This window comes from Macaca thibetana, chromosome 3 (genome assembly GCF_024542745.1).
Source record: "Macaca thibetana thibetana isolate TM-01 chromosome 3, ASM2454274v1, whole genome shotgun sequence".
NCBI lineage: Eukaryota > Metazoa > Chordata > Mammalia > Primates > Cercopithecidae > Macaca > Macaca thibetana.
Window position 1 is genome coordinate 105,120,071 of NC_065580.1, and position 23,745 is coordinate 105,143,815.

General features: G+C 38.6%; 1 protein-coding gene across 6 annotated transcripts in view; it reads left to right on the forward strand.

Moving 5' to 3' along the window:
- The first annotated feature begins 21,188 nt into the window (after positions 1 to 21,188).
- NPSR1 (neuropeptide S receptor 1) overlaps positions 21,189 to 23,745 on the forward strand; it is a 235,588-nt gene continuing 233,031 nt past the window's right edge. For 4 of the 6 annotated variants that reach the window (XM_050785491.1, XM_050785493.1, XM_050785492.1 and 1 more), the window contains exon 1: positions 21,189 to 21,530. In XM_050785491.1, coding sequence (XP_050641448.1) covers positions 21,384 to 21,530 — 147 coding nt within the window. In that variant the 5' untranslated portion in view covers positions 21,189 to 21,383. The remainder of the gene's footprint in view (positions 21,531 to 23,745) is intronic. The other 2 variants (XM_050785494.1, XM_050785490.1) reach the window with 2 other exon arrangements.

Consider the following 23,745-nt stretch of genomic DNA (forward strand, 5'->3'; position numbering starts at 1 on the left):
CCGTTGCCCAAGCTGTAACGTAGACTAGTTACAGCTAAACTGGGAGGCAAGCACAGGTTTTGGTGGTTTATAAGGCTTCCCAGGTGATTCAACATCTAGCCAAAATTGAAAATGACTGTCTCTAATTCAAATTCTCATGAATGAGGCACATTCATCCTGCATTTAAGAGAGCAATCGTAACTGTAAGGTTACTTCTTCTATTGTATGCTCTCATGATTTGGTGTCAGATTAAGTAGTTTAAAATATGAGAAAATGTGCACGAAGAAAAGTCCCAGAGATCTGATTGCCCATTCCTTCTCCTTTCCTACAGTCTTCGGTCTAGGTGACAATGCAAATATAAATCTGCTCTTTTCAGGAAGAAAATACCCACCACACCAACATATGGCAATAGAAAGACTGTATAGACCTGATTCCCTTATAAGATGTGTAAAGGGAGAAATGAGAACAGCACATTTGAAATTCAGATGTAATCAAGAAGTCTTAAACTCAATAGACAACTCAATTTTTAAATGGACAGAAGATTTTAATAGATATTTTTATCAAAGAAGATATACAAATAACTAATAAGCACCTGAAGAGATGCTCAACATTATTGGCTATTTGGAAATGCATATCAAAACCACATGAAACAACACTTACTCATCACTGTAATGGCTAGAATCAAAAAAACAGACAATAAAAGTGATGTCAATCATGTGGAAAAACTGAAACCCTCATTTATACATTGCTGGTGGGAATGTAAAATGGTGTGGCCACTTTGGAAAGCAGTTTGGCAATTTCTTAAAAATTCAACACAAAGTTACCATGCAAATCAGCAATTCTACTCCTAGTAATCTCTCCAAGAGAGATGAAAATGAAAGATGTCCACACAAAGACTTGTATGTGAATGTTTATTATTCATAAAACCCCAAAAGTGGAAACAACTCAAATGTCTTTCAACTGGTAAATGGATAAACAAAATGTGATCTAGTCACAAAATGGAATAATTTTCAACAATGAAGAGTAATACAGTACTGATACAGGCCACACTACGCATGAACTTCAGAAAATTAAGCTGCACAAAAGAAATCCAACACAAAGTCCACATATTTTATGATTTAATTTCTACAAAATGTCTAGAAAAGATCAATCTACAGAGATGAAAAGCTGATTACTGGTTGCCTGGGACTGGAGTGAGTATAAGGAATGACTACAAATGGGCCTGAAAGAGACACTATTTGTGTGAGAGAAATGTTCTAAAATTGGATTGTGGTGATGATTGCACAACTCTGTAAATTTACTAGAAGTTAATTAAGTTGTGTACTTAAAATGGGTGAATTTTATGGTATATACATTATTTCACAATAAAGCTATTTATAAAAACACATACAATTGACTTCAAAATTCTGCAAAAATAATGTAAAAATTTAAATAGATATAACATGCAAAAATAAAGCTTATTACTTTGGAAAAAATTACTTCAAAAATATGAAAAAAGTTCAAGCTACAGGATTTTTTAAAAAAACAAACTCTAAAATAATAATATTAGCTAAAATATATTAAGCATTGACTATATTCCAGGCATTATTCTAAGTGCTTTATATCATTTAGTCCTATGAACGATCCTCTAAGTTTGATGTTATGTTCCACTGTACAAGTATAGAAACTGAGGTCTAACTAGAGATAAAAGACTGATGCTAGCATAAGAAGACAGGTTAAGAGGAAGACGGTATACTAAAGAAATAATTCAAGTAATTTATAGTGCTGTTGCATAATTGTAACTGGTATTAAAAAGAATGAAAAAGAGAATAGAGACCCAAATCTAGTGTTGATCAGAATAAGATTAAGGACATCACAGACAATGCAGAGAAAAAGGAGAAAGAGATTAAGGTGATCAGAAAGCAGATGATAGATAGATACAGATGACATAAAATGATGAACAGAGTAGGGATAATTAGTGTTCATGGGGTGCAGAGGAGAATCAACATAACAAAAATACTAAAGATATTATTTAAAATGTCCTTTTAGCAGAAGAGAATTGTAAACATAACTAATATTATCATTAGCAAGAGTAAATATCAGGCAATGATGTACCACAACTGCCCTGAGCACACATCAGCTCCTTCAACCATCACAACCACCCTAGGAAGCACACACTATAATTTCCATTTTTCAAAGGATCCCTAGAGCTAAGGTGACTAGATATCTCCAGTTTGCTTAGGACGATTCTGGTTTACTGCATGTAAACTACCTAAAGTACCCATTTTATTCTTAAAATTATGATTTTGGACAATAAATGACATGATCACCCTACTTTGAGTCTAAGAACTACAGGTGGTAAATTGCAGAACCAAAACTTAGAGAAATCTCCAAAGCCTTTGTTCTTAAACATTTTATTATACTAAATCTGCAGAGCTAAAGTGTTCATCACAAAGCAACAAAACTTGTAAAAAACTAAGTGATTATACCAAGAAATTCTGCATTTCAAAGATAAACAACTCCACATGCATTCAATAAAAGTAAGTCACTTAAAAAGGAAAAAGATATTAATTAATTTAGTAAGTAAATGAAAAATAGTACCCTGGATTTCTTCTTTACAACATTAAATGCCAGAAAACAATGTCTACAAAGTCAAGTTAGAATTAATGCAAGCTCTCAAATATACAAGTAGTTAAGAATCTAGAAGTCAAGCAACTACTTAAAGACATTGTCCAGCTAATTTAGGTAGAAATCAAAATTTAGACTTCACAAACACATAAGTAAGATACAGAAGTACTTATAGTGGGCAATGAATCCACTTTAATATCAAATTTTATAAAAGTTGATCTGGTAAATATCATGTCTAGACAAAGTATACATGTGATATTTCTTGGAAGACAATGTGCACCATATCTAACTTCAATCCTGCATCAAAAATTCCACTGGTTTGAGAAGAGGCCGGGGGAGCAGAATGGGAACAAAGGCACATGAGCTGCTTTTCCCATTTTCACAAGGGAATCCAATAAATAATGTCTTATTCCCATTGTTGATAAACTAGCAGTCTGAGATTTAGTCACATTTTTAAGTCATATAAATATACATTAATAGAGCAAAAAGTTGTATTATCTTTCATGTTGCAGGAGAAAATAGAATTAAAGAAAACCTTAAAAAGATAATGTAAAGAAAAAATGCAAAGGTAACACAAAAACTAAAGAAAATATTTTAAATGGCAGTTAAAGACAGAAAACAGAGGTAAGAATCAGGAATTATATAAAGAGATCAAACACAGGATGTTTAATACTAAATATAAATGGTTAAATCACTCTCTCATTAAAAGAAAGATAGCCTCATATTAAACAAAAAATTAAGTAAAATATATTTACAAGAGACACCAAAAGCCAATGATTACAGAACATAGAGAATAAAAGAATCAGGAAAGATATGCAAAATAAACTAAAAAATAATACAAATTTTAAAATACAGTATAACAGCTATTTACCTAGCATTTACATTATATTGGGAATTATAATTAGAGATGATTTTAAGTATATGTAAGGATATGCATAGGTTATATGCAAATACTACATCTTTCTTTCAAATACTACATCTTGGATTTGGCATGCACAAGAATCTTATAACAAATCCTCCATGCGTACCAACGAATTGGTCTGCTTATCTGGTTGACTTAAAGAATCCTGATTTTATAGAGCATGACCATATTCTCAGCCTCCCTTGCAAATAGGAGAAGCTATGTGACTAAGTTCTGGTCAATGAGATATAAGTGGAATTTATTGCGAGGGCTTTCAGGAAAATTTCTTTAAAAAGAACTGAGCTCCCTTTTGTCTTTTCCCTTTCCTTCTTCCATTGGCTGGAATGCAAACATGATGAAGCTGAAATGTATGTCTTACAACTGTATGGTGACCTTAAAGATGGAAGCACTTCATCAAGGAAAACAGAGCAAGAAGATACGATGAGCCTGGGTCACTGATGATATCCTGGAACCACTTCACCTCGTGTTACCACTAATTCCCCACTGCTTTCCTACATTAATTCAAACTTGACTTTGTAAAAAATTTCTTCTGGCATACAATGTTGTAAAGAAAAAATTCAGGATACTGTTTTATTATTTACTTATAAAAATAATTTACTTTTTAAATTTACTTTTAAAAATAAATACTAAATTAATATAGTATTTCTTTATTAGTGCCTCACTTTTACTGAATGCATGTAAAACTTGTTTATCCTTGAAATGCAGGATTTCTTGGTACAACCACTTTTTTTAAAACTAATCTGTTTCTTTATGATGAACACTATAATGGCTCTGCAGATTTAGTGTAATAGAAGGGTTAAGAACAAAAGCTTTGGCGACTTCTATGACTGAAAGTTTTGGTTCTGCAACTTAACAACTGTAGTTCGTAGGCCCAAAGAAAGGTGATTATGTTATTTACTTTGTGTCTTTACCACAATACCTTGACTCTATCTTACTTGAAGAAAAGACCAACAAACATTCTGTTTTGTTTAAATTGCTCTTTTTTTAAGGTCTCTGTTACTTGGACTAAAAAGCAATTATTAACTGATACCAGCTCATAATAATAGTTTAGAACAAATCGGAATCCAAGGTGAAAAAATTATATGTGAGAGAGTATTTTTACTTGACGGTTGACATAATTCAGTATAATCATGTGTGTCATTAATCTTTTTAGGACAACAATACAGCATCCAAATGTACAGTGTAGACCTAGAGGAAATACAAAGAGAAACGCAGGGTCCCAATAATAATGGAAAACATAAACAAACCTTTCTGTGCCTTTGACAAATTAGGTAGACAAAAGCTAAAAGGTAAAGAAATGAGATTCTAGAGACTTCAGTAGAACTAAGAGTACCTAATAAAATGCTTCTAAAAATATGTGTGTGTGTGTGTGTGTGTGTGTGTGTGTGTGCACGCGCAATTGTGAAATTATCTTATAAATAAAATTCCAGGTATTTTTTCAAAAACAGAATATATATATATAATATATGTTTTAAAATATTTCAAAAAATAGAGCTTGCCTTCAAAATGTAATTCAAGAAATAAACAAAACTTGAAATTAAACTGAAAAAAAATATAAACATTTGGAAGTCACTTCCAAGTAATTCTTTGGTCTAAGAAGAAATCAGACACACATTGTATTCATTGTAGGAAATAATGAAAATGAGAATACCACATATCAGACTCTCCAGGTCACAGCTAAAAGCAGATTCAGAGGAAAATTCGTTGCCTTAAACACTTCAATTATAAATACGAATGAATGAAAATAAATGTTAAGCATTTAACCCAAGGGTTCAGATTTTTTGAAGACAGAAAAATTAAGAAAGAAAAAGAAGGAATTGATGAAGAAGTAGTAATATCATTTGTACTTCAAGAAAATATTTTGAGGAAATAATCAGACAAGAGCTCAGGAACGTTTGTTTAGTGCTATTTCTGAAAACTCAGAAGAAACTTTAATCTTTATTATAGGGATGATTGAATAAATCACAACACATTTCACGTAGCAGAACAGAGAGACACTAAAACATATTTCTTGATAAAAAAATCTACAGTAAGTGGAATTAAAAAGAAGAATGCAGAGCTGAATAGAAGAATCACACTTGGGCACTGAGGAATACATTAGCAGTTAATACAAGTTGTGTCTTTGCATCTTCAGGCATTTATTTAAAGGAAGCACAGTTTGGAGCTATAATTGGAAAAATACAACCCTAAAAGCATGGACTGTGAAATCATATTTATTCTAGTGTCTTCCTTTAAGTAAAACATTGCATTCCATTTTTTTAGGGACTATATCTCTTAATCATTGTAACAGGTAAACCTCTCGTACCCATTAGAGCAAGCAATTACCAAATACAATATACCACATTTATCTTTTCTGCAGGATCCCAAGAATTTCTCTGCCTTCAAAGCAATTTTCTGTTTAATGCTATGCTGAGGATACCATTATTTTATACTAATGATTTAGAACACTCACCACCAGATCAGAATTGCAAGCCAAAACTAAGGTCCTATGAAAAGTTAACTGGTGTGGAAAGTCAATGATTATTTCTTATCTTATTTCTCTACTTGAAGAGTTATTCCTTACCAAGAGCTCTCTGCACCTTCACTATGGGGAAACATGCACCCACTTTAAAGAAATATTCTGGGAATTAAATGATGTGACATTTTTCATGCACCCAGCACAGTGGTGAGATGGAGTTCCCCCTTTACCTTCTCCCATGTTCTTTCCTGCTCCTATCTGAGTAATTACAACTCCTCCAACCAACCCACTTTTACACAGTGGTTTCTGTTGTTGTTGTTTTTGTTTGTTTGTTTGTTTGTTTTTTGAGATGGAGTCTCACTCTGTCACCCAGGCTGGAGTGTAATGGCATGATCTTGGCTCACTGAAACCTCCACTTCCCAGGTTCAAGTGATTCTCCTGCCTCAGCCTCCCGAGTAGCTGGGACTACAGGCATGTGCCACAACGCTTGGCTAATTTTTGTATTTTTAGTAGAGATGGGGTTTCACCATATTGGTCAGGCTGGTCTTGAACTGCTGACCTTGTGATCCACCCGCCTCAGCCTCCCAAAGTGCTGGGATTGCAGGTATAAGCCACTGCACCCAGCCTTTTACACGGTTTTTTTACAGAGTACACATCCAAATGTAGCATCAGTGGTATATCTGAATTAAATAGTGGGTGCAACACCATGGCTATTTCAAGTTTAATTGTCAGCTCATATTGGGAGTGAGTTTCTGTTTGCATCTAATCCTAAGAAATTTAATCTCTGCAGGCTGTGACACATTCTGATGTCAGAGAATCAAAATCCCACTGGTGGAAGTTAATTTCCTTTGCTCTACAATCCATACTTACCATTCTGCGCTCAGGTGGGAAAATAAAAGCTGTGTTCTTCATCCAAAGTTACTAAAAACACCCAAGCCCAAATTTAAACCTCAAAACTGTGAGCTCTGTTTCCTCGGAACTCAAAAGAATAATTCTCTTTACTACTCAGTTAAAGATTAATCACACTGCCTTTATCACCTACTGTGTTTGTGTTATTTTACTCTTATTTTGTTATTTAACTGAGAGCATTTGTGTCTATTCTACCTAACCAAACCATGAATTTCATTTGCATGTGTCAGGGAAGCTCTGGCAGCATCTGATACAACTTACTCCTCATATATTAGTTGCTTAATACAGTTTTTATGATTGAATTTTGAGCCAGTAACATGTTTTAATTCAATACAGCATGCATTTTTAAACACTCTGAGAATGTCCAAAAACAATCTGGCACTTAGGTAAGAAGAGACTTTATTCAGGCCAGACGCGGTGGCTCATACCTGTAATCTCAGCACTTTGGGAGGCCAAGGTGGGTGGGTCATGAGACCATCCTGGCCAACATGGTGAAACCCGGTCTCTACTAAAAATACAAAAATTGGCTGGGTGTGGTGGTGTGGGCCTGTATTCCCAGCTACTGGGGAGGCTGAGACAAGAGAATTCCTTGAACCTGGGAGGTGGAGGTTGCAATAAGCCAACATCGTGCCAGTGCACTCCAGCCTAGCAACAGAGCAAGACTCTGTCTTACAATAAAATAAAGAGACTTTATTCAAAAGGATTAGTGCAAGAGGGAGACTGGACCATCGCAGTAAGGAGAAAGGGGCCGTTGCAGTGTGGAGAACATTCCTATCATGAGATCTGCAAGCATCTCAAGGGTTAGGAAAAAAGAGATTCTCTTTCATAGGAAAGAATAGACAAGGCTAGAAAGAACCAAGTGTGGAGAAGTACCATGACAGGAGCGACACGATCTGTCAGTAGATGGTGGAATATTTTACCCTGAACTCTGCAGCCTACTCCAGGGAGAGGCTGTGAAGGAGGGGCTGTGTGCTGGCTGAGGCTGAGGGCGGGACAAAGTTCAGCCCAGGAGAAGCACAGAATCTTAACCAAAGTTGGTTTAGCCTGCATGTTTTTCTGATTGATCAGTGGAGACAAAACAGCTTAGCTAGTATCATTTATGAGACAAACAAAGGGAATTTAGAGGGTCTGCGTCTGGCCTTGTTACAGGTGTTTATGGCTATTTACTCTGTGTTGCTACAAAAATATATGTGAAATTGGGTAATTTAAAAAGAAAAGAGGTTCATTTGGTTCACAGTTCTGCAGGCTGTACAAGAAGCACAGTGCCAGCATTTGCTTCTGGTGAGGGCCTCGGGAGGCTGGCAATCATGACGGAAGGCAAAGGGGGAGCAGGCACACCACATGGCAAGAAAGGGAGCAAGAGAGAGAGGAGGAGGTGCCAGGCTCTTTGAACAACCAGATCTCACCTGAACTCAAAGCAAGATCTCACTCATTGCTGCAAGAACAGCACCAAGCCATTCACCAGGGATCCACCCCATGACCCAAACACCTCCCACCAGGCCCCACCTCCAACATTAGAGGTCACATTTCAACGTGAAACCTGAAGGGGACAAAACATTTGAACCATATCAATGGCCCACAAGGGAGCATTGGTGAGTCTGATTTAAGTCACATGGGGAATAATTGTTAGATGCACGAAGCCCTTTCTGGAACACAAAGCAATGGGGGCATTTATTGGCCTTTTCTATTCTCCGAGATCCCAGGGTTCTGGTAAAGTTCAACCTTGTCAGAGGATATAAGGAGAAAAGGTGCAGTGTCTCCATTCAGGAATTTGGAGACTAAAGAAAGAGCCAAGGAAAAGTTGTTCACATTTTAAAAAATAGTAATAATTAAGCAGAAGACAAGAAGGAAGACTATTAGATCTCATTTGATTTCCAACACCTTCATGATGCAGGCACCACAGTCTCTCAATTAACAGATGAGAAGAAAGAGGCTTAGAACTGTTAAGTAAATAATCCAGGGACTCACAGACAGGACATAGCAGAGCCAACTTTGAATCCAGATCATTTTGACAGCTCAGGGCACAGATCATACATGAAAATGCCAACTAACAAAATGTCAGCTAACAAATGCATCACTGTGGATGGTCAGGAAATACCTGCAAGCTCCAGAACTTCCTCATTTGCATAGCACTAAGAGAAACTTTTAGACTTTCCCTGCAATGAGGCAGAGTGTCAATTCCTACGGAGATGGACACCAGTAACCATTAAAAATACATATATAAAGAACAAGTTTAAATATTTGGCCTATAACTTTTATTCCAAAGCTTACAAACTCTCCTCTTTCAGCATTACAGGGAAATGATGTATTAGTTCAAGGACATAAAAACTGTGGCCAGGGCTCCCATAGTGAATGTATGAAGCAGGAAGCTGGGGGGATCCACGGAACCTTGAGCATTCTCTTCCAGAACTCTCCATCACTGCTAAAGCTAAAATGCCTGTCTCATGGGCAAAGCTTTTCACACTAGAAAGGTCAAAACTTAAAAATGTTCTTACCAAGTATCTCCCAGTAGTACACGGCTGATATGAGACTGAGGCAAAGGTTCTCCTAGTAGAAAAGAAGGGAATCTGTAACCTGGGAAAGGGGACCTTCATCTAGAAAAGGAAGAGACTGGATATTCAGTTTCTACAACATCATTTGTTTAAAAAAAAAAAAAAAAAAAGAAAGAAAGAAAAAGAAAACAAGAAAAATAAAGACATAGCAGGGGGAGAGGCTGAGAGACAAAGGTAAAGAATACAAATAGGTTTCAAAACAAAACCAACAAAATATACAATGATCAAAATATGTCAAGATAATATTTCAAATAAAAATTTGTGTATACTTTCCCTCAGCATTTATAAAATCCTATTACTTGTAGCCCAGGTTCTCCCCTTGTCAAACCCAAAGAGCTGAATCTTTGGTGGGGGTAGGCTTTGGAGGAAGATGGTCACTGTAGAGTGGGTCATTTGTGAGCCAATGGCAGAGGCCTTGTGAAAGCCAAGTCAGTTCCCAGCTGTCCTTTTACTGGCATCTGTCCACGGCCCACAGTGAACAATGGCCAACACATCCTCACCAATTGTCCATTCCATGTAATTATCTATGCCCTGGGATTTGGGGAAACTCCTCAAATTCAACTCCTGTGATCCCTGACATTGGACACTGGTCTTAGTGAATGTTTGTTTCAGCTAAGACTTTCAGATCTCCATTCTACTGACAGGGAAGACACTGGGCATGTCTCAATAGCTACTAGAGATTGGAGAGTGACCAAAATGGTGTTGGAGGAGTTGTTTCACTGACTACCACTGGACAATGTGCGGTGCCTTCTTCCAAACCAAATGCTGGACTGAATACAACAGGAAGAGAGGTAGAGAGTCTGAGTAGAGGAGAACTAGACAGGTACCAAAGACAAAGGAAGATTTTTTTAAAGGTGAAACTCACCAGACACCACCTCTTTTCCAAAGCCCCATAGCCTGAATGTGCCCCAGCAGCATAAACAGTAGACTATACCTGGTAAAGCAGTTTCGTAGCAGTTTGTGCAAATTTCTCTTTTGATATCGCCAAGCTTTGGTTCAGTCTTACTATGATGCCCCAGTCTTAGATCCATTGCATTCTCAGGTACAAGAACTAAACTGAGAGGCCCACCTTTCTGAGGTCAGAAAGGCAGAATGAATTACTGAGCCAACCCAAGGGCAGAGAAAATCTAAGGGATGTATTTGGAGTTTTGTAATCTATACACCCTTCTCGTCCCAGACATTCTGCTTTCAGGCTCATGTTGGACATTTTTAAGTAAGCCTATATTTAATTATTGAAATGTGATCCAAATGTGGTGTTTGATGGTCTCCAGAAAGGATGTTGACTATGACTTCCTGTTGCCGAGAAAGAGAGATGGCCCAAAGATAAACAAGTTGGGAAGTTCCCTCCCTTTCTCTGCTCCTCTGAGACTATGGGTGCCCCATGGCTAAAACTGGGTCTTGAAAAAGTGAAACACACAAAGGATGTTGGGCTTCCTGTGCATCCCAGGAGTGCCAGAAGCATCCCTCAAGGCTGAAGTCCAGGCAGGACCACACAATTAGGAAAGTAGCCTCAGAATGAAAACTGCTGGACAGGCAGCAAACATACAAACCAGAACCAGGAACCTAGAACTGCTCTCCTCCTAGGGTAGGGATTCATTTCCCTGCATGTGTTGTAGGACCAACAGGCTCTTATGCCTGCTGTGCAGTAACAAATCAATTACATGAACAACAAGGTTTGCAGCAGAGAAAGTTTAATGACCACAAGGCACTGAACAACGAGATAGGAGGAGCAAGGAGATCCACCTCCCCAAAGACTACTAGGCTGGTGACTTTTTTTTTTTTTTGAGACAGAGTTTTGCTCTTGTTGCCCAGGCTGGTGTGCAATGGCACAATCTTGGCTCACTACAATCTATGCCTCGCAGGTTCAAGTGATTCTCTTGCCTCAGCCTCCTGAGTAGCTGGGATTACAGGTATGTGCCACCATGCCCAGCTAATTTTGTATTTGTAATAGACACAGGGTTTCACCATGTTGGCCAGGGTGGTTTCAAACTCCTGACCTCAGGTGATCCACCCACCTCAGCCTCCCAAAGTGCGGGGATTACAGGTATGAGCCACCGCACCTGGCCAGGGGCTGGTGTTTTTAAGGGGATCATGGAGGGTGTGGGGCTGGAAAACTGGGGTCCTTGATTGGTCAGCGTAAATGGGATGAAATCATCAAGACATGGAACCTGTCTTCTTTGGTGAGTCAGCTTGTCATGGGGTTCTTCAGACGAGTTGGTTTCATTGGGGTCCTTTAGACCAGCTGACATCAATAGTTTCATTGGTTTGCAGGACCTGAAAGAATTTCTCAAAGAGAAAACAACATTTTATAATGTTCAAGGTGTTATCTATAGAACCATTATGGTGAACTATAATATTGTAACAGGGTCTACTTGATTCTAGGACAATAAGCACCAATCAACTGTAAGGAAGCAGGTAAGAGAACTAGTTGACCTCATGATTAATGCTGAATGTGCTGCAAGCTTGGTTTCTTTTCATTTCTTCCAATCCTTTCTTTCCTGATTAATTTTATACAGTTTATAGGGACAGTTTCAGATGCACGTTAGAATTACCTGGGGTGCATTTCAAAATCCCAATGCCCAGGTTGCATCCCAGAACAATCTCTTCAGAACCTTCAAGTGTGGTGTGGAAGCACACCAGGTTATTCCAATGTGCAAGGAGGATTGTAAAGCACCCTAGATTATCTCAACCTGCGTGGAGGATTGAGAACCCCTATCCTGGCAAGCAGTAAACATGTAAAATATTGGGCTTTGAGAGGGTTCCCAGTCTCCATAGGTAACACAGAGGTATGATACACAATTGATTGCAATCTGTTAGTAAACTATTCACTTGTGTCAAGGGGTGACAAGGAGGGGAATTCTGGGCTGCCTCTTGTAATAGAGGTAACAGAGACCAGAGCTCTCAAACCAGAGTAGAATCACGCTGAGCGAAGCTGTCAGCCTCGCCATGAGCCAGTCCCCTATTGGCTATTCAGGGTAAAGATTCTTACCTGTATCATCACAACATGCTGGGGTTTGCAGTTGCTGTTATCAGTTAATATCTAATTAATAAAGTTAAGTCCTGCTTTTGTTAAATTAGAAAAGTTTCAAGGTTATCCTATAACAACACGATACTCATGACCTTGCACTCTGAGTCATTCATTCAACAAATACCCATTTGATGCCAAGCACTGAGCTCAATACAAAAGGTACAGTAATCAGTACATCAGCTGTGGTCCCTGCCCTCACGGGGATCATTGTCTATCAGAGAACAGAAATATTTAGACAGAGTATTAAATAGGGATGAGCATTATGATGTGTGAGGAAAAAGTTACCAAAGGGATACAAAGAAAAGGACTCTTGGCAGAGGTAGAAGAGGCCTTTCTTGCCAGGAGACCTGTGTGGGAAGTAGGTGTTGAGTGAAAGAGTAAAGGATGATGTCACAACTAATGATGAGCAATTGGCCAGGATTAGGAGTCTACCTCTAAAACTGTAAAGAGCCACCATCCTTGAATGAAATTAATAGTCACTACAATCATTAGTTATCATAATATTGTAGTATAGCTTACTTCCCTACACATTATAGAGAATTCATCAAATCTCAGTGATACATGAGAGAAAATTTTCTAGGCATATGTATCATATTAGAAGAAAAGTCAGGAACCATGGAACTGCTTTTAGAAATATGACAAAAGGTAATCACATTTATATCTAACGGCCAGTGGATTGATGCTTTTCAATCCCTCCCTGCCCCACTCAGATGACTCCACCCCATGCCACCCAGTTCATCCTTCTGATGACTCCATCAGCTTCAACATGCTTTTCTGGGATCATGCTTCTCAAACCTAGCAGAATTCGGAATCATCTGGAAGGTTCATTAAACACAGATTCATGGGCCCCACCCCCAGAGATTCTAACATAGGAGATCTGGGGTGGGGCCTCAGAATTTCCATCTCTAGCAAGTTCCCAGGTAATGATGCAGATGCTGCCAGTCCTGGGGCCACACCTTGAGGACTACTGCTCTATAGCACTGATCCTTGAGAGTAAATTTCAACAAATTTGCAGCCAGCTGAGGTTCTGCCCCATTCATCCCCTCTGACTGCAATATTCAGAGAAGCTTCTGAAGCAGGATGCAAACTTGGAATCGGCTATCCCCATATTTTTGTATTGTAACCCTTAGAACAGAACTCCCAGGAGCAGGGTCTTAAGGTATTGGCTACTGAAATTTGTGAATAACCAGTGCTTTCATCATTTTCTTATTGAAGAGACTTAACCTATATAACAAATGATGAGTTCGTTTTTTGTTTTTTTTTTTTAATGACTACTGGTCAATGGATTTCTCAAATCATACCTAAATTTGTATTTCTTTAAAAAAATCTTTTGATATTTTTGTCAAGGTCATCTGACATCCTCCACCCCCCTCCCCCTAAAAAATGGTTCATTTTGGAGTCAGGAATGTGAAAAAAAATATTTTCTATTCACACATGAACTTTTCTGGATATAAGATTTTAGGTTTGAAGATATTTTTTTAAATCTCCAGGTCATTATTCAATTATCTTCTTGCATCCAGTATTGTTATTAAGAACTCAGATACCCATATGATGCCTATTTCTTTGTAAAGGTTCTGTTTTTCCTCTTTGAAAATGTTTAGAATTTTTCCCTTGTCCTTGATATCCTTACATTGTGCTGTTACTTGTCTAGGTTTTCCTTTTCTTCTCTTGTTTCACGTCTGCTATATACTTTCAATTTAAAGTCTTACAACTTCCTTTAATTCTGACAAATTTTCAATAATTATTCCTTCAAATAATTTTCCTTAAATTTTAAGAAATATTTTATTATGAAAATTTCCAATCATACAGAAAAGAATTATACAATGAAAACCCATATAAACACCACTTAGATTCTATCAATTTTTTTTTGCATTGTCATGGACCTATCACTCTAATCAACTTTTTATCCAACAATTATTTTAGGAAATGTTTAATGCATTTCCAATTAAGTCAACAACATCAGTAAGGTCCCTTCGAATGCTTCAGCATGAATATCAAGTAAATGCATACTACTATTTGTTTATATATTTTTATTTTGTCTCCTCAAGTAAAAATTATGTACAATAAAATACACAAATCTTAATTATGCCATGCAATGCATTATGATGGATGCATACACCTGTGTATCCCAGGCCCCTATCAAGATACATAACTTTACCACCACCTCTGAAAGTTCTCTATGCCTCTTCCAGTCACCTCCAAATCCAGCCCCATACCCATACCCACAGATGCAATTGCCATGCTTAAATTTTCTACTGTAAATTAGTTGTGCTTATTCCAGGACTTAAGATAAACACAATTATATAATAAACATTTTTAAGGATTTTTCTTTCAGCCTAATGACTTTGAAATTAACTCATGTTGTGGCATGTATTATTGCTTTGTTCCTTTTTATTGCTGGGAAGTATTCCATTGTATGGGTATATCCTGGTTTATTTACCCATTCTCCTACTGATGAACACCTGGAATCTTTCCAGTTTTTCATCAACAAACATAAACCATCATAGCGGTACCATTTTTCCTTCCACTAGCATTGTGTGAGAATTTCAAATGCTGCATGTCCTTACCAATTTTTGGTATTGTCAGTCTCTTGAACTTTAGTCATTCTTGTGAATGTGTAGTAGCATCTCGTGCATTTCCCAGACCGTTGTCCTTGAGCACTTGTACAAATACTTATGGTGAATTCTTATATTGTTCTTTGTGAGGTGTCTATATTAATTTTCCATTTTAATTTTTTTGTCTTCTTATTGTTATTGATATATCTTTGATATCAGTTCTTTGTCAGATGCATATTTTATAAATGTTTTCTCCCAATATTTTCTGTACATTTTAACATCTTTTCTTTTTCAAAAAAAATACACTTTCAAAACATCTTTTGATTATCATAATATTTTAATTTTAATGAAGTCTAGTTTTTCAAGTTTTATTGTGATTATTGCTTTCTGCATCCTATCTAAGCAATATTTGCCTAACCCCAAGTTGAAAAAATATTCTCCTCTGCTTTTTTATAAAGGCTTATAGTTTTGAGTCTGTGATCCACCTCAAATTAATTTTGGCTGTGATGAGAATCATAGGCTGACGATCATTTCCTTTTTTTGTGTGAATATCCAGTTGCTTGGTACCATTTCTTGAAAAGACTTTCTATTCCCCACTGGTTAGTTTTGGTACCTCTGTCAAGAAATAGATACCTATATAAGCAGAAATCAATTTTTACATACATAAAATGTATTGTTCCATTGATCTATTCATCAGTCTCCACTGTCTTGAATTCTGAAGCTTTATAGAAAATCTTGAAGTCAGGTAGTTTAAGCTCTTCAATGATGTTCTTCATTTTTAAGTGCTTTCGACAGTCTAGATTTGTTGCCTTTCCATAGGAATTTTGATATCAGCTTGTTAATTTCTACTAAAAATCTTGGATTGATTATTAGTGGAATTTTACTGAATCTATAGATCAATTTGGGAAGAAGTGACATTTCCAGCAATCCGGAGTCCTCCAGTCCCTGAACTGGCATTCCTCTCAATTTCCTCATGTCTTTATTCATTCCTTTCTGCTATGTTTTATAGAGATATTTTATGTCTTTTGTAAATGTATTCTTAAGAATTTTACACGTCAAAATTTCAAGAATTTTTATGGATTGGAAATAAAATCGTTTCATAAATTTTGTTTTCCAATCCCTTCCATTGATTTTTAACTCTCCCACAGGGATCTAGGATACAGATGTTCAGACATCTACCTTTATTGTACATACTGTTTAACTGTTTGTCCCATTTTTTCATAATATTATCACTTTTATTGTCTTCTGAGAGTTTTTCTCCTGTCTTTTATCTCATTCATTCTTTTCTCCAGCCATTCAAAACATCTATTTAGTAGTTTTTTCAGCTATTTATTTTTATACTCAGTATTTCCTGTTGGTATGCCTTAAATACTTAGCTCTACTCTTCCGTGGTCTTTATTTTATTTTACTTTATTTTATTTTATTTTATTTTATTTTATTTTATTTTATTTTATTTATTTTTGAGACAGGGTCTCAGGTCACTCCAGATGGAGTACAGTGGGGCCATCACAGCTCACTGCAGGCTCGACTTCCTGGACTCAAGTGATCCTCCCACATCAGTCTCCTGAGTAGCTGGGATCACAGGCACACACCACCATGTCCAGCTAATTGTTTTTATTTTTTGCAGAAACGGGGTCTATGTTGCTTAGGCTGGTCTTGAATTCCTGGGCTCAAGTGACCCCAAAACTTGGCCTCCCAAAGTGCTGTGACTGTGGTTGTGAGCTGCCATGCTTGGGCTTCCTGGGTCTTTTTCACGAGCTGCCTCTTCATTTGTAAGCATCTAGCCCATAGAGTGGTGTGGAGGATAGACTTTAAGGTGACCCCCATGATATCTGACACCTGGTTTTCATGCTTTTCTATAATCCCCTTCTCTTGAGTGCGAGTAGACTATGTGACTTGCTTTCAGACAATGTAAACAGGACATATACAATGACGTATATGTGATTACATAAGAGTGTTGTACTCATCTTGTTAGAATCTTTCTCCCCTTTGCTGGCTTTGAAGAAACAAGCTGCCGTGAGTTCTACGTCCATAGGAAATGAATTCTGCCAACAGCATGACAGGACATAGAAGTGGATCCTTCCCCAGTTGACACTGTGATGAGTTCCCGATTTCAGCCAACACCTTGATTTCAACCTAATACAGATGGACAAGAAGAAACACTCAGTGCCAGCTGCCCATCCGCACATGTTGTGATCTGCTCCCCTGCTCCCGCGCCCCTCCAACCAGCTCCAGGCCAGGATCCAGAGTTTCTGCTGTGTGGTAACCACAGGCCAAGCAATGAGCCACCTGGACAGTGTGTGCAGAAAAAGACACAACTAAAAAGTTCTTTCTGAGCCTATCTCCTGTTCACAGCACCTGGCCTTTGCCTACTCTAAGTTGCCATTTCCCCATCCAAGCTCCCATCTTTATCAAACCATGACTCAGTCAGCTTCTAATCTAACTCCAGGATTTTCTCACAGCTTTTTTTTTAAATAAGCTTATATAACATACATACAGAAGCATGCAGAAATTATAAGTGTATATAGCTCAATGCATTTTCACAAGTGAAACACCTTCAGGTTACTATCAGTCCAGTCAATGAATAGAATATTACCAGCATCCCAGCATCATTCATTTTCATTAGTGTATGTTTTCCATTGTGTGAATATACCACAATTTGTTTTTCCATTTTACTATTGAATGGCACTTAGGTAGCTTCTAGTTGGAGGCTATTACAAACAGAACTGCCATATTGACTGTTACATTTTTTGGTTAACATGTGTGCTCATTTGTGTTGGGCATTTTCTTAGCAGTGAAACTGCTAGGTCATAGAGCATGCATATGTTTGGCAGTAGATGATACTACTGAGCAGTTTTCCAAAGGGGCTTGTACCAATTTGCATTGCTACAGTAGGGTATGCTAGTTTTTCTTCCACATCCGCACCAACATGTAGTATTTTCCATCTTTATCATTTAAGCCATTCTAGCAAATGTCTTCTGGTTTTTCTTTAACTCCTGCATTTCATCAATGCCTCTCTCATTCTTATGGAATTTCTACAAATGAGTTCAGGTGAGAATGTGTATTAGTTAGAGTTCTCCAGAGAAACAGAAACAGAACCAATAGGAGGTGTGTGTGTGTGTGTGTGTGTGTGTGTGTAGGGAGGATGGAGAGAGAGAAACAGAGAGAGAAATTTATTATAAGGAATACAATATAAAATAATCATTCATACAATTAATACAGATTAAGAAGTCCCAAGATCTTCAAGCAGCAAGCTGGGGACCCAGGAGAGCTGACGTGAAGTTCCAGTGTGAGTATGAAGGCCTGAGAACCAGGAGAGCCGATGGTATAATTCCAGTCTGAAAGATGGCAGGCTTGAGACCCAAAAAGAACGGATGTTTCGGTTCAAGTCCAAAAGCCAGAAAAAAAACAATGTCCCAGCTCATAGTAGTCAGGCAGGAGGAGTTGCCCCTTTTTCACAGAATTAGCCTATTTATTTTATTCAGGCCTTTAATTGAATGGATGAGAGCCATTCACATTAGGGAGGGCAATCTGCTTTACTCAGTCTGCCAATTCAAATGCTAATCTCATCCAAAGCCACCCTCACAGACACACCCAGAATAATATTTAACTATTTGGGCACTCCATGGCCCAGTCAAGCTGAAACAAACAGTTCATCATTATACCATGTTAGTTTGTCTTCTTGTCCGCAACTTTCTTTTAACTACGGTACAGTATTCCATTGTGTTATATACAAGCATAGTTATACTTCATGAAATGAAAGGGCCGGGCATAGTGGCTCACACCTGTAATCCCAGCACACTGGGAGGCCGAGGTGGGTGTATCATGAGGTCAGGAGATGGAGACCATCCTGGCTAACACGGCAAAACCCCATCTCTACTAAGAATACAAAAAAAAAACAAAGCGTCCCAGCTACCCAGGAGGCTGAGGCGGGAGAATGACGTGAACCTGGGAAGCAGAGTTTGCAGTGAGCTGAGATGGCGCCATTGCACTCCACCCTGCGCGACAGAGTGAGACTCCATCTCAAAAAAAAAAAAAAGAAAAGAAAAAAAAGAAAGAAAACAAGCATATTTATTATTTTGCTTAATACTATGTTTGTAAGTTCCATTTATATTATTTTTGGCTGCAGATCATTTTCTCATCGCTATATAGTATTTCATTGTGTGACTACATGAACATGTATTCATCCAGTTGATGAACATTTGGGTGGTTTCCAGTTTGGGATGATTCATTGATTTTGACATCATGAATATTTAGGTTGCTTCTGATACATTTATTTAATAAGTTGCAAAGTCATCGTTTTGCATATCTGCTTCTACAGATACATAAATGTTTCTGTTGGGTGGCCACAGGTTAAACAATGATCTACCTGGATCATGAATGGAGAGAAAAGAAAACAACCAGAAAGCGCTCTCTCCCCACCTATTCTCTGTCCATGGCATTTGCCATTTTCTCTCACTCTGCCCCTACCACGCTGTGACCTAACCAGCTTCTACCTTCTCCCAGGAGTTCCTCACAGATTTTTGTCTTATAAACATTTTCTGGAAGTAAAGCATACCTACAGAAAAGTTCATACATTTTAAGTATGTAGTGCAAAGAATTTCTGTGAATTGAGCACACGTAAGTAACTCAGATACAGATGAAAAATTATTAGCATCTAGAAATGGAACAATGCATTAGAGGATATGTAATTCCAGCTTTACTAAATACTGATGAATTGCTCTTCAAAATTACCACGTCCACTAACTCACACCAGAAGTAAAGATGTACACCCATTTCCCTTTAATCTTGTCAGCACTTGGGGATAGCCATACACTAGCTTTCACTATGCTAATAGGTAAAAATTCTTACTGTTTTGAGTTATTTTCCTTAATTGTTAATATGGTCGAGCCTATTTTCATGCTTATTTGTTAGTTGGAATATGCTGCGCCTGTTTTGCTATTGAGTTGTTGTCCTGTTTTGACGCTTTCCTTAAGAGCTCACAGCTTATCCAGTTTTCTGCACAACTCACTTCTGTTTGCTGCCCTTCATTATAGACTTAATGGCTTCTCATCGTTAGAGCACTGTGCCCTCCTTGGGTCTGGATGCTTTATAATAAAGCTTTCCCAGGAGATCTCATGGGGGCCATGTTCTTTAGTGGTGGCCACTAAAGCCCCTACCTCTTATTCCCAGTGTCATAAACCAGTGGCTGGACCTGTTTGGTTCACAGAGTGTTTTCAGCGTGAGGAATCAGGTATCATGCTTGGTTGCCATATAAGCAGCTTAGTTCCTATTGTTTTACACCCAGCCTGCTACCCTCGTTCATGTTACCTTCATGCCCCATAGATATTTGAGATTTGATGCAAACCAATCTCAGTAAAAGCACCACTGTCTAGGAAGTGGTGGAGATGGGTTATCAGCTCATTTACATCAGCAGCTGTGGGATCTTGAGCAAGTCATTTCACCTATTGGAGCCACTCTCTGCTAGCATAAAGGAGAACATAAAGCTACCGTCCTTGCCTATCTCACAAGGTTGTTTGGGAAACTGAATGAAAGAACATGTAAAGTATTTTGTGGGTTTTTCGTGAAACAGGAGCAGCTCTTAATATTCTTGCCTAGCCCTGTCTGTGGAGCCCGGGATGCTGCATTACCTCCTTTCTACCCTCACCCTGAGTATTGGTCCTACGTAGAAACTGAGGTGAATATACTGAAGGCACTAAGAATCTTCACCAGGCCGCTCCCAGTCATATCACAAGGTGTTGTGGCTTATTGACAAACACAGACCTCGTGTTTTTCAGAGAACTGCCTTGTGAACACCTAGATAGAACTATGGGTGTGAAACACAAATGTACTTACTATTTGCCTACGCTTACGGAAATAAGAGCACACGACAGAGTAGATGGCAAGGTGAGGCTTTAAGTCAGAAAGCAACCTCAGCTGAAACAAATTATAATTATAATTTGATTTCAGAAGTGGAAACATGACCTGAATCCATGTACCTACTGATTAGTCCAAATTCCTGTATTGTTGAAGCTGGAGCAGAAGTGGGGGTCCACGGTGGAAGTAACAAAAAGCACAACAGAACAGGGGTCCCATCCAGGGAGCCATGTTGATGGCTATGGGGAGCTCCCCCTTCCTCTTGGGGTGGGCCCTGGCCCTGGGTGGGACTGTGGGGTGATGAGGGTTGTGCTGTGCTGGTGGTAATTGCCAAGGAGAGAGCAGCATGTAGATCCTCCCTGTCATCAGGCAGAGCTCTTCAGTGAGGTGGGCTCAGGGAGGGCTCTGTGCCTCTGTTCAGCAGAGCTGCAGCTGCTGCCCAGCTCTCAGGAGGCGAGCTGGACTCCCTCACTCAGCTGCAGGAGCAGGGACCGCGAGGCTCAACCCCGCCTGAGCCATGCCAGCCAACTTCACAGAGGGCAGCTTCGATTCCAATGGGACCGGGCAGATGCTGGATTCTTCCCCAGTGGCTTGCACTGAAACAGTGACTTTTACTGAAGTGGTGGAAGGAAAGGCATGGGGCTCCTTCTACTACTCCTTTAAGGTAAGTTTCCTGCCTGCGACTCTGCACACTGACATAATAATGAGACTGGTGGAACTTAAGAGTGTCAGTTAAAGGATCATAGCCAGTATTGTGAATGAATGTTGTTTATTTTCTTTACTAAAAAGGATTTTCAAAAGTCTGAAGTGCTAAAGCAACAAGCTTTAGTGTGCAGAGACCTAGACTGTAGTTTCTTAGGAATACAGGTGGCATTTTTCTTTCTGATGCTGGAAATGAGTGAATCATGAGTAACATTTATGAGTGGATGATTTTTACTTTCCCCTTTTCCTAAGGTGAAAGCACTTTTAATTAATCCTATAGCAGTACTTGAAATGTCTGTTTCTAGTAGGGGTTACAGCTATGAGTTTTTTGCTAGCAACACCAGAGGTGTGGAAAGCTCACAATCCCCAGGACAGTGACTGATGTGATGAGAAACAGCATTGAATAAGGCAGGAAGGACGACACTTTCTTTGATGATCCTTTTCATTAAACATACTGAGAAATAGATTTCTTTGAGGGTAGTTGATGATGCCACCATTTGCAACAAATTCCCTCCTAGAACAAATGAAAGACAGAGAGTTTGGTGAGTTTCACCTTCAAAGTATCCAAGGGCCACACTGAGGAAGGATCTTCATTAAGCTAATCCTGTATTGTTTCTTATTCCGCAACAAGATCTTGTGGACAGAAATGAACCACACGTTTGGGAAAACAACAGTTTCCTGTTTCTTGCCTCAGAATGCTGGCTTGTCAGGTTATTTCACACCCTGCCTAACAATATGTTTAGTCATTGCAATCATTCATAGGTCTCAAACTGGTCCTTTCCACCAAAGGAAAAAATACTTCAAAAAGATTCTAGTTGTTGCTTTGTTGGGTTTTGCTGTTGTTGTTACTCCTCTGTATGTTCTTGAAATGATTTGGTTTTTACACAATGAGGTAACATTACTGTAATATCCACCTCCCTACTGGAAGTTCATTTCTTTTGCAAGTATTCAGAATAAAACTTTCAGCAGGGTGCTGTCCCAGGAGTCAGACTTAAACTTCCAGGGCCCTAATGACTATGCAGCAAAGCAGAGCCTGATCAAACCACTCCTCCACTGGCTTCAGCGAAACCCTGGTCTCCAAATCACCTCCTAATGCAAGCACATACACAGCTCAGCTGCACAGCTCCACGATGTAGCAGGGAAAGTAAAATTAGAGTTTGTTGCTACTTAATGTTGACTGAATAATCCCCTTTATGAAATCAGCCTGCAGACCCAGAGAGTCTATCTTGGCAGGCTTTGTGCACCCAGGAAGCACAGGACTTCACTTAGTATTGCTGCCTGTGCAGCCTCTTTGATATTCTCAGAATATGACAGCAAGCAGAATGAAGAGAGGTCCTCCATGGCAAAGGGAATAATAATCAGCAATAAGGTGGTTATTCTGAGACTCAGGCAAGAATCAATCTCAGCTGAAATCTCATTTGCCATTTTTTGAATACAGCACCTACAGGGATATTTGGAATATGCGAAGAAACAAATCCCACCCTGCTCTCTCTGAGTGTTTGTCCTCTCTATCCTAGCAACATCATCGCCAGCGCTAAAGAGAATCACAGCATCTCTAGTTGATTCCTATTGATATGTTTGCAGCAAAACGGCTGGACCACTGGACAAGGAGAAAAGCAGAAAGAGAGGAATTATGTCTGGCCAGGAGCTTAGAGTGCTCAGATTCATTATTACAGAGATACGTGTATTGACTAAAACCCTGTGATTTTTAGTTACACAGTGATCAGTGGTGTTATTTGTGAGAACTTAGCTTACATTTCTTAGTGTAACTTTTTTTCTATGATCCCCTTTGACCACAAGCAATTTTAATGCATTGTTGACACAGAAATAGTTCTGATGCAAGCCTTTGTTCACTGCGATTCATTTTATCTGACATACTAGAGAAGAAATTCAAAACCGTGCCCCCTTTACTGTCTCCCAAATGTGTCCCTTTAATCCCCATTGCCTTTATCAAAAGCAGTAAAAAATAGCATAAAAATAAAAACAGCAACAGCAGTAAATGTCACAGAAATAACAGCAACAACCATACATCTCATTTACTTTGGGTATTCTTGGTGCCAAGAGTCATAGCAAGACTCACTTAGCAAGTGACCTCTGTGAAGTATCTCATTTAATTCTCACAATCCATGGTGTATCTTTCCATCCAGATCTGCCTTCCATCTTCATCTGTTTATCAC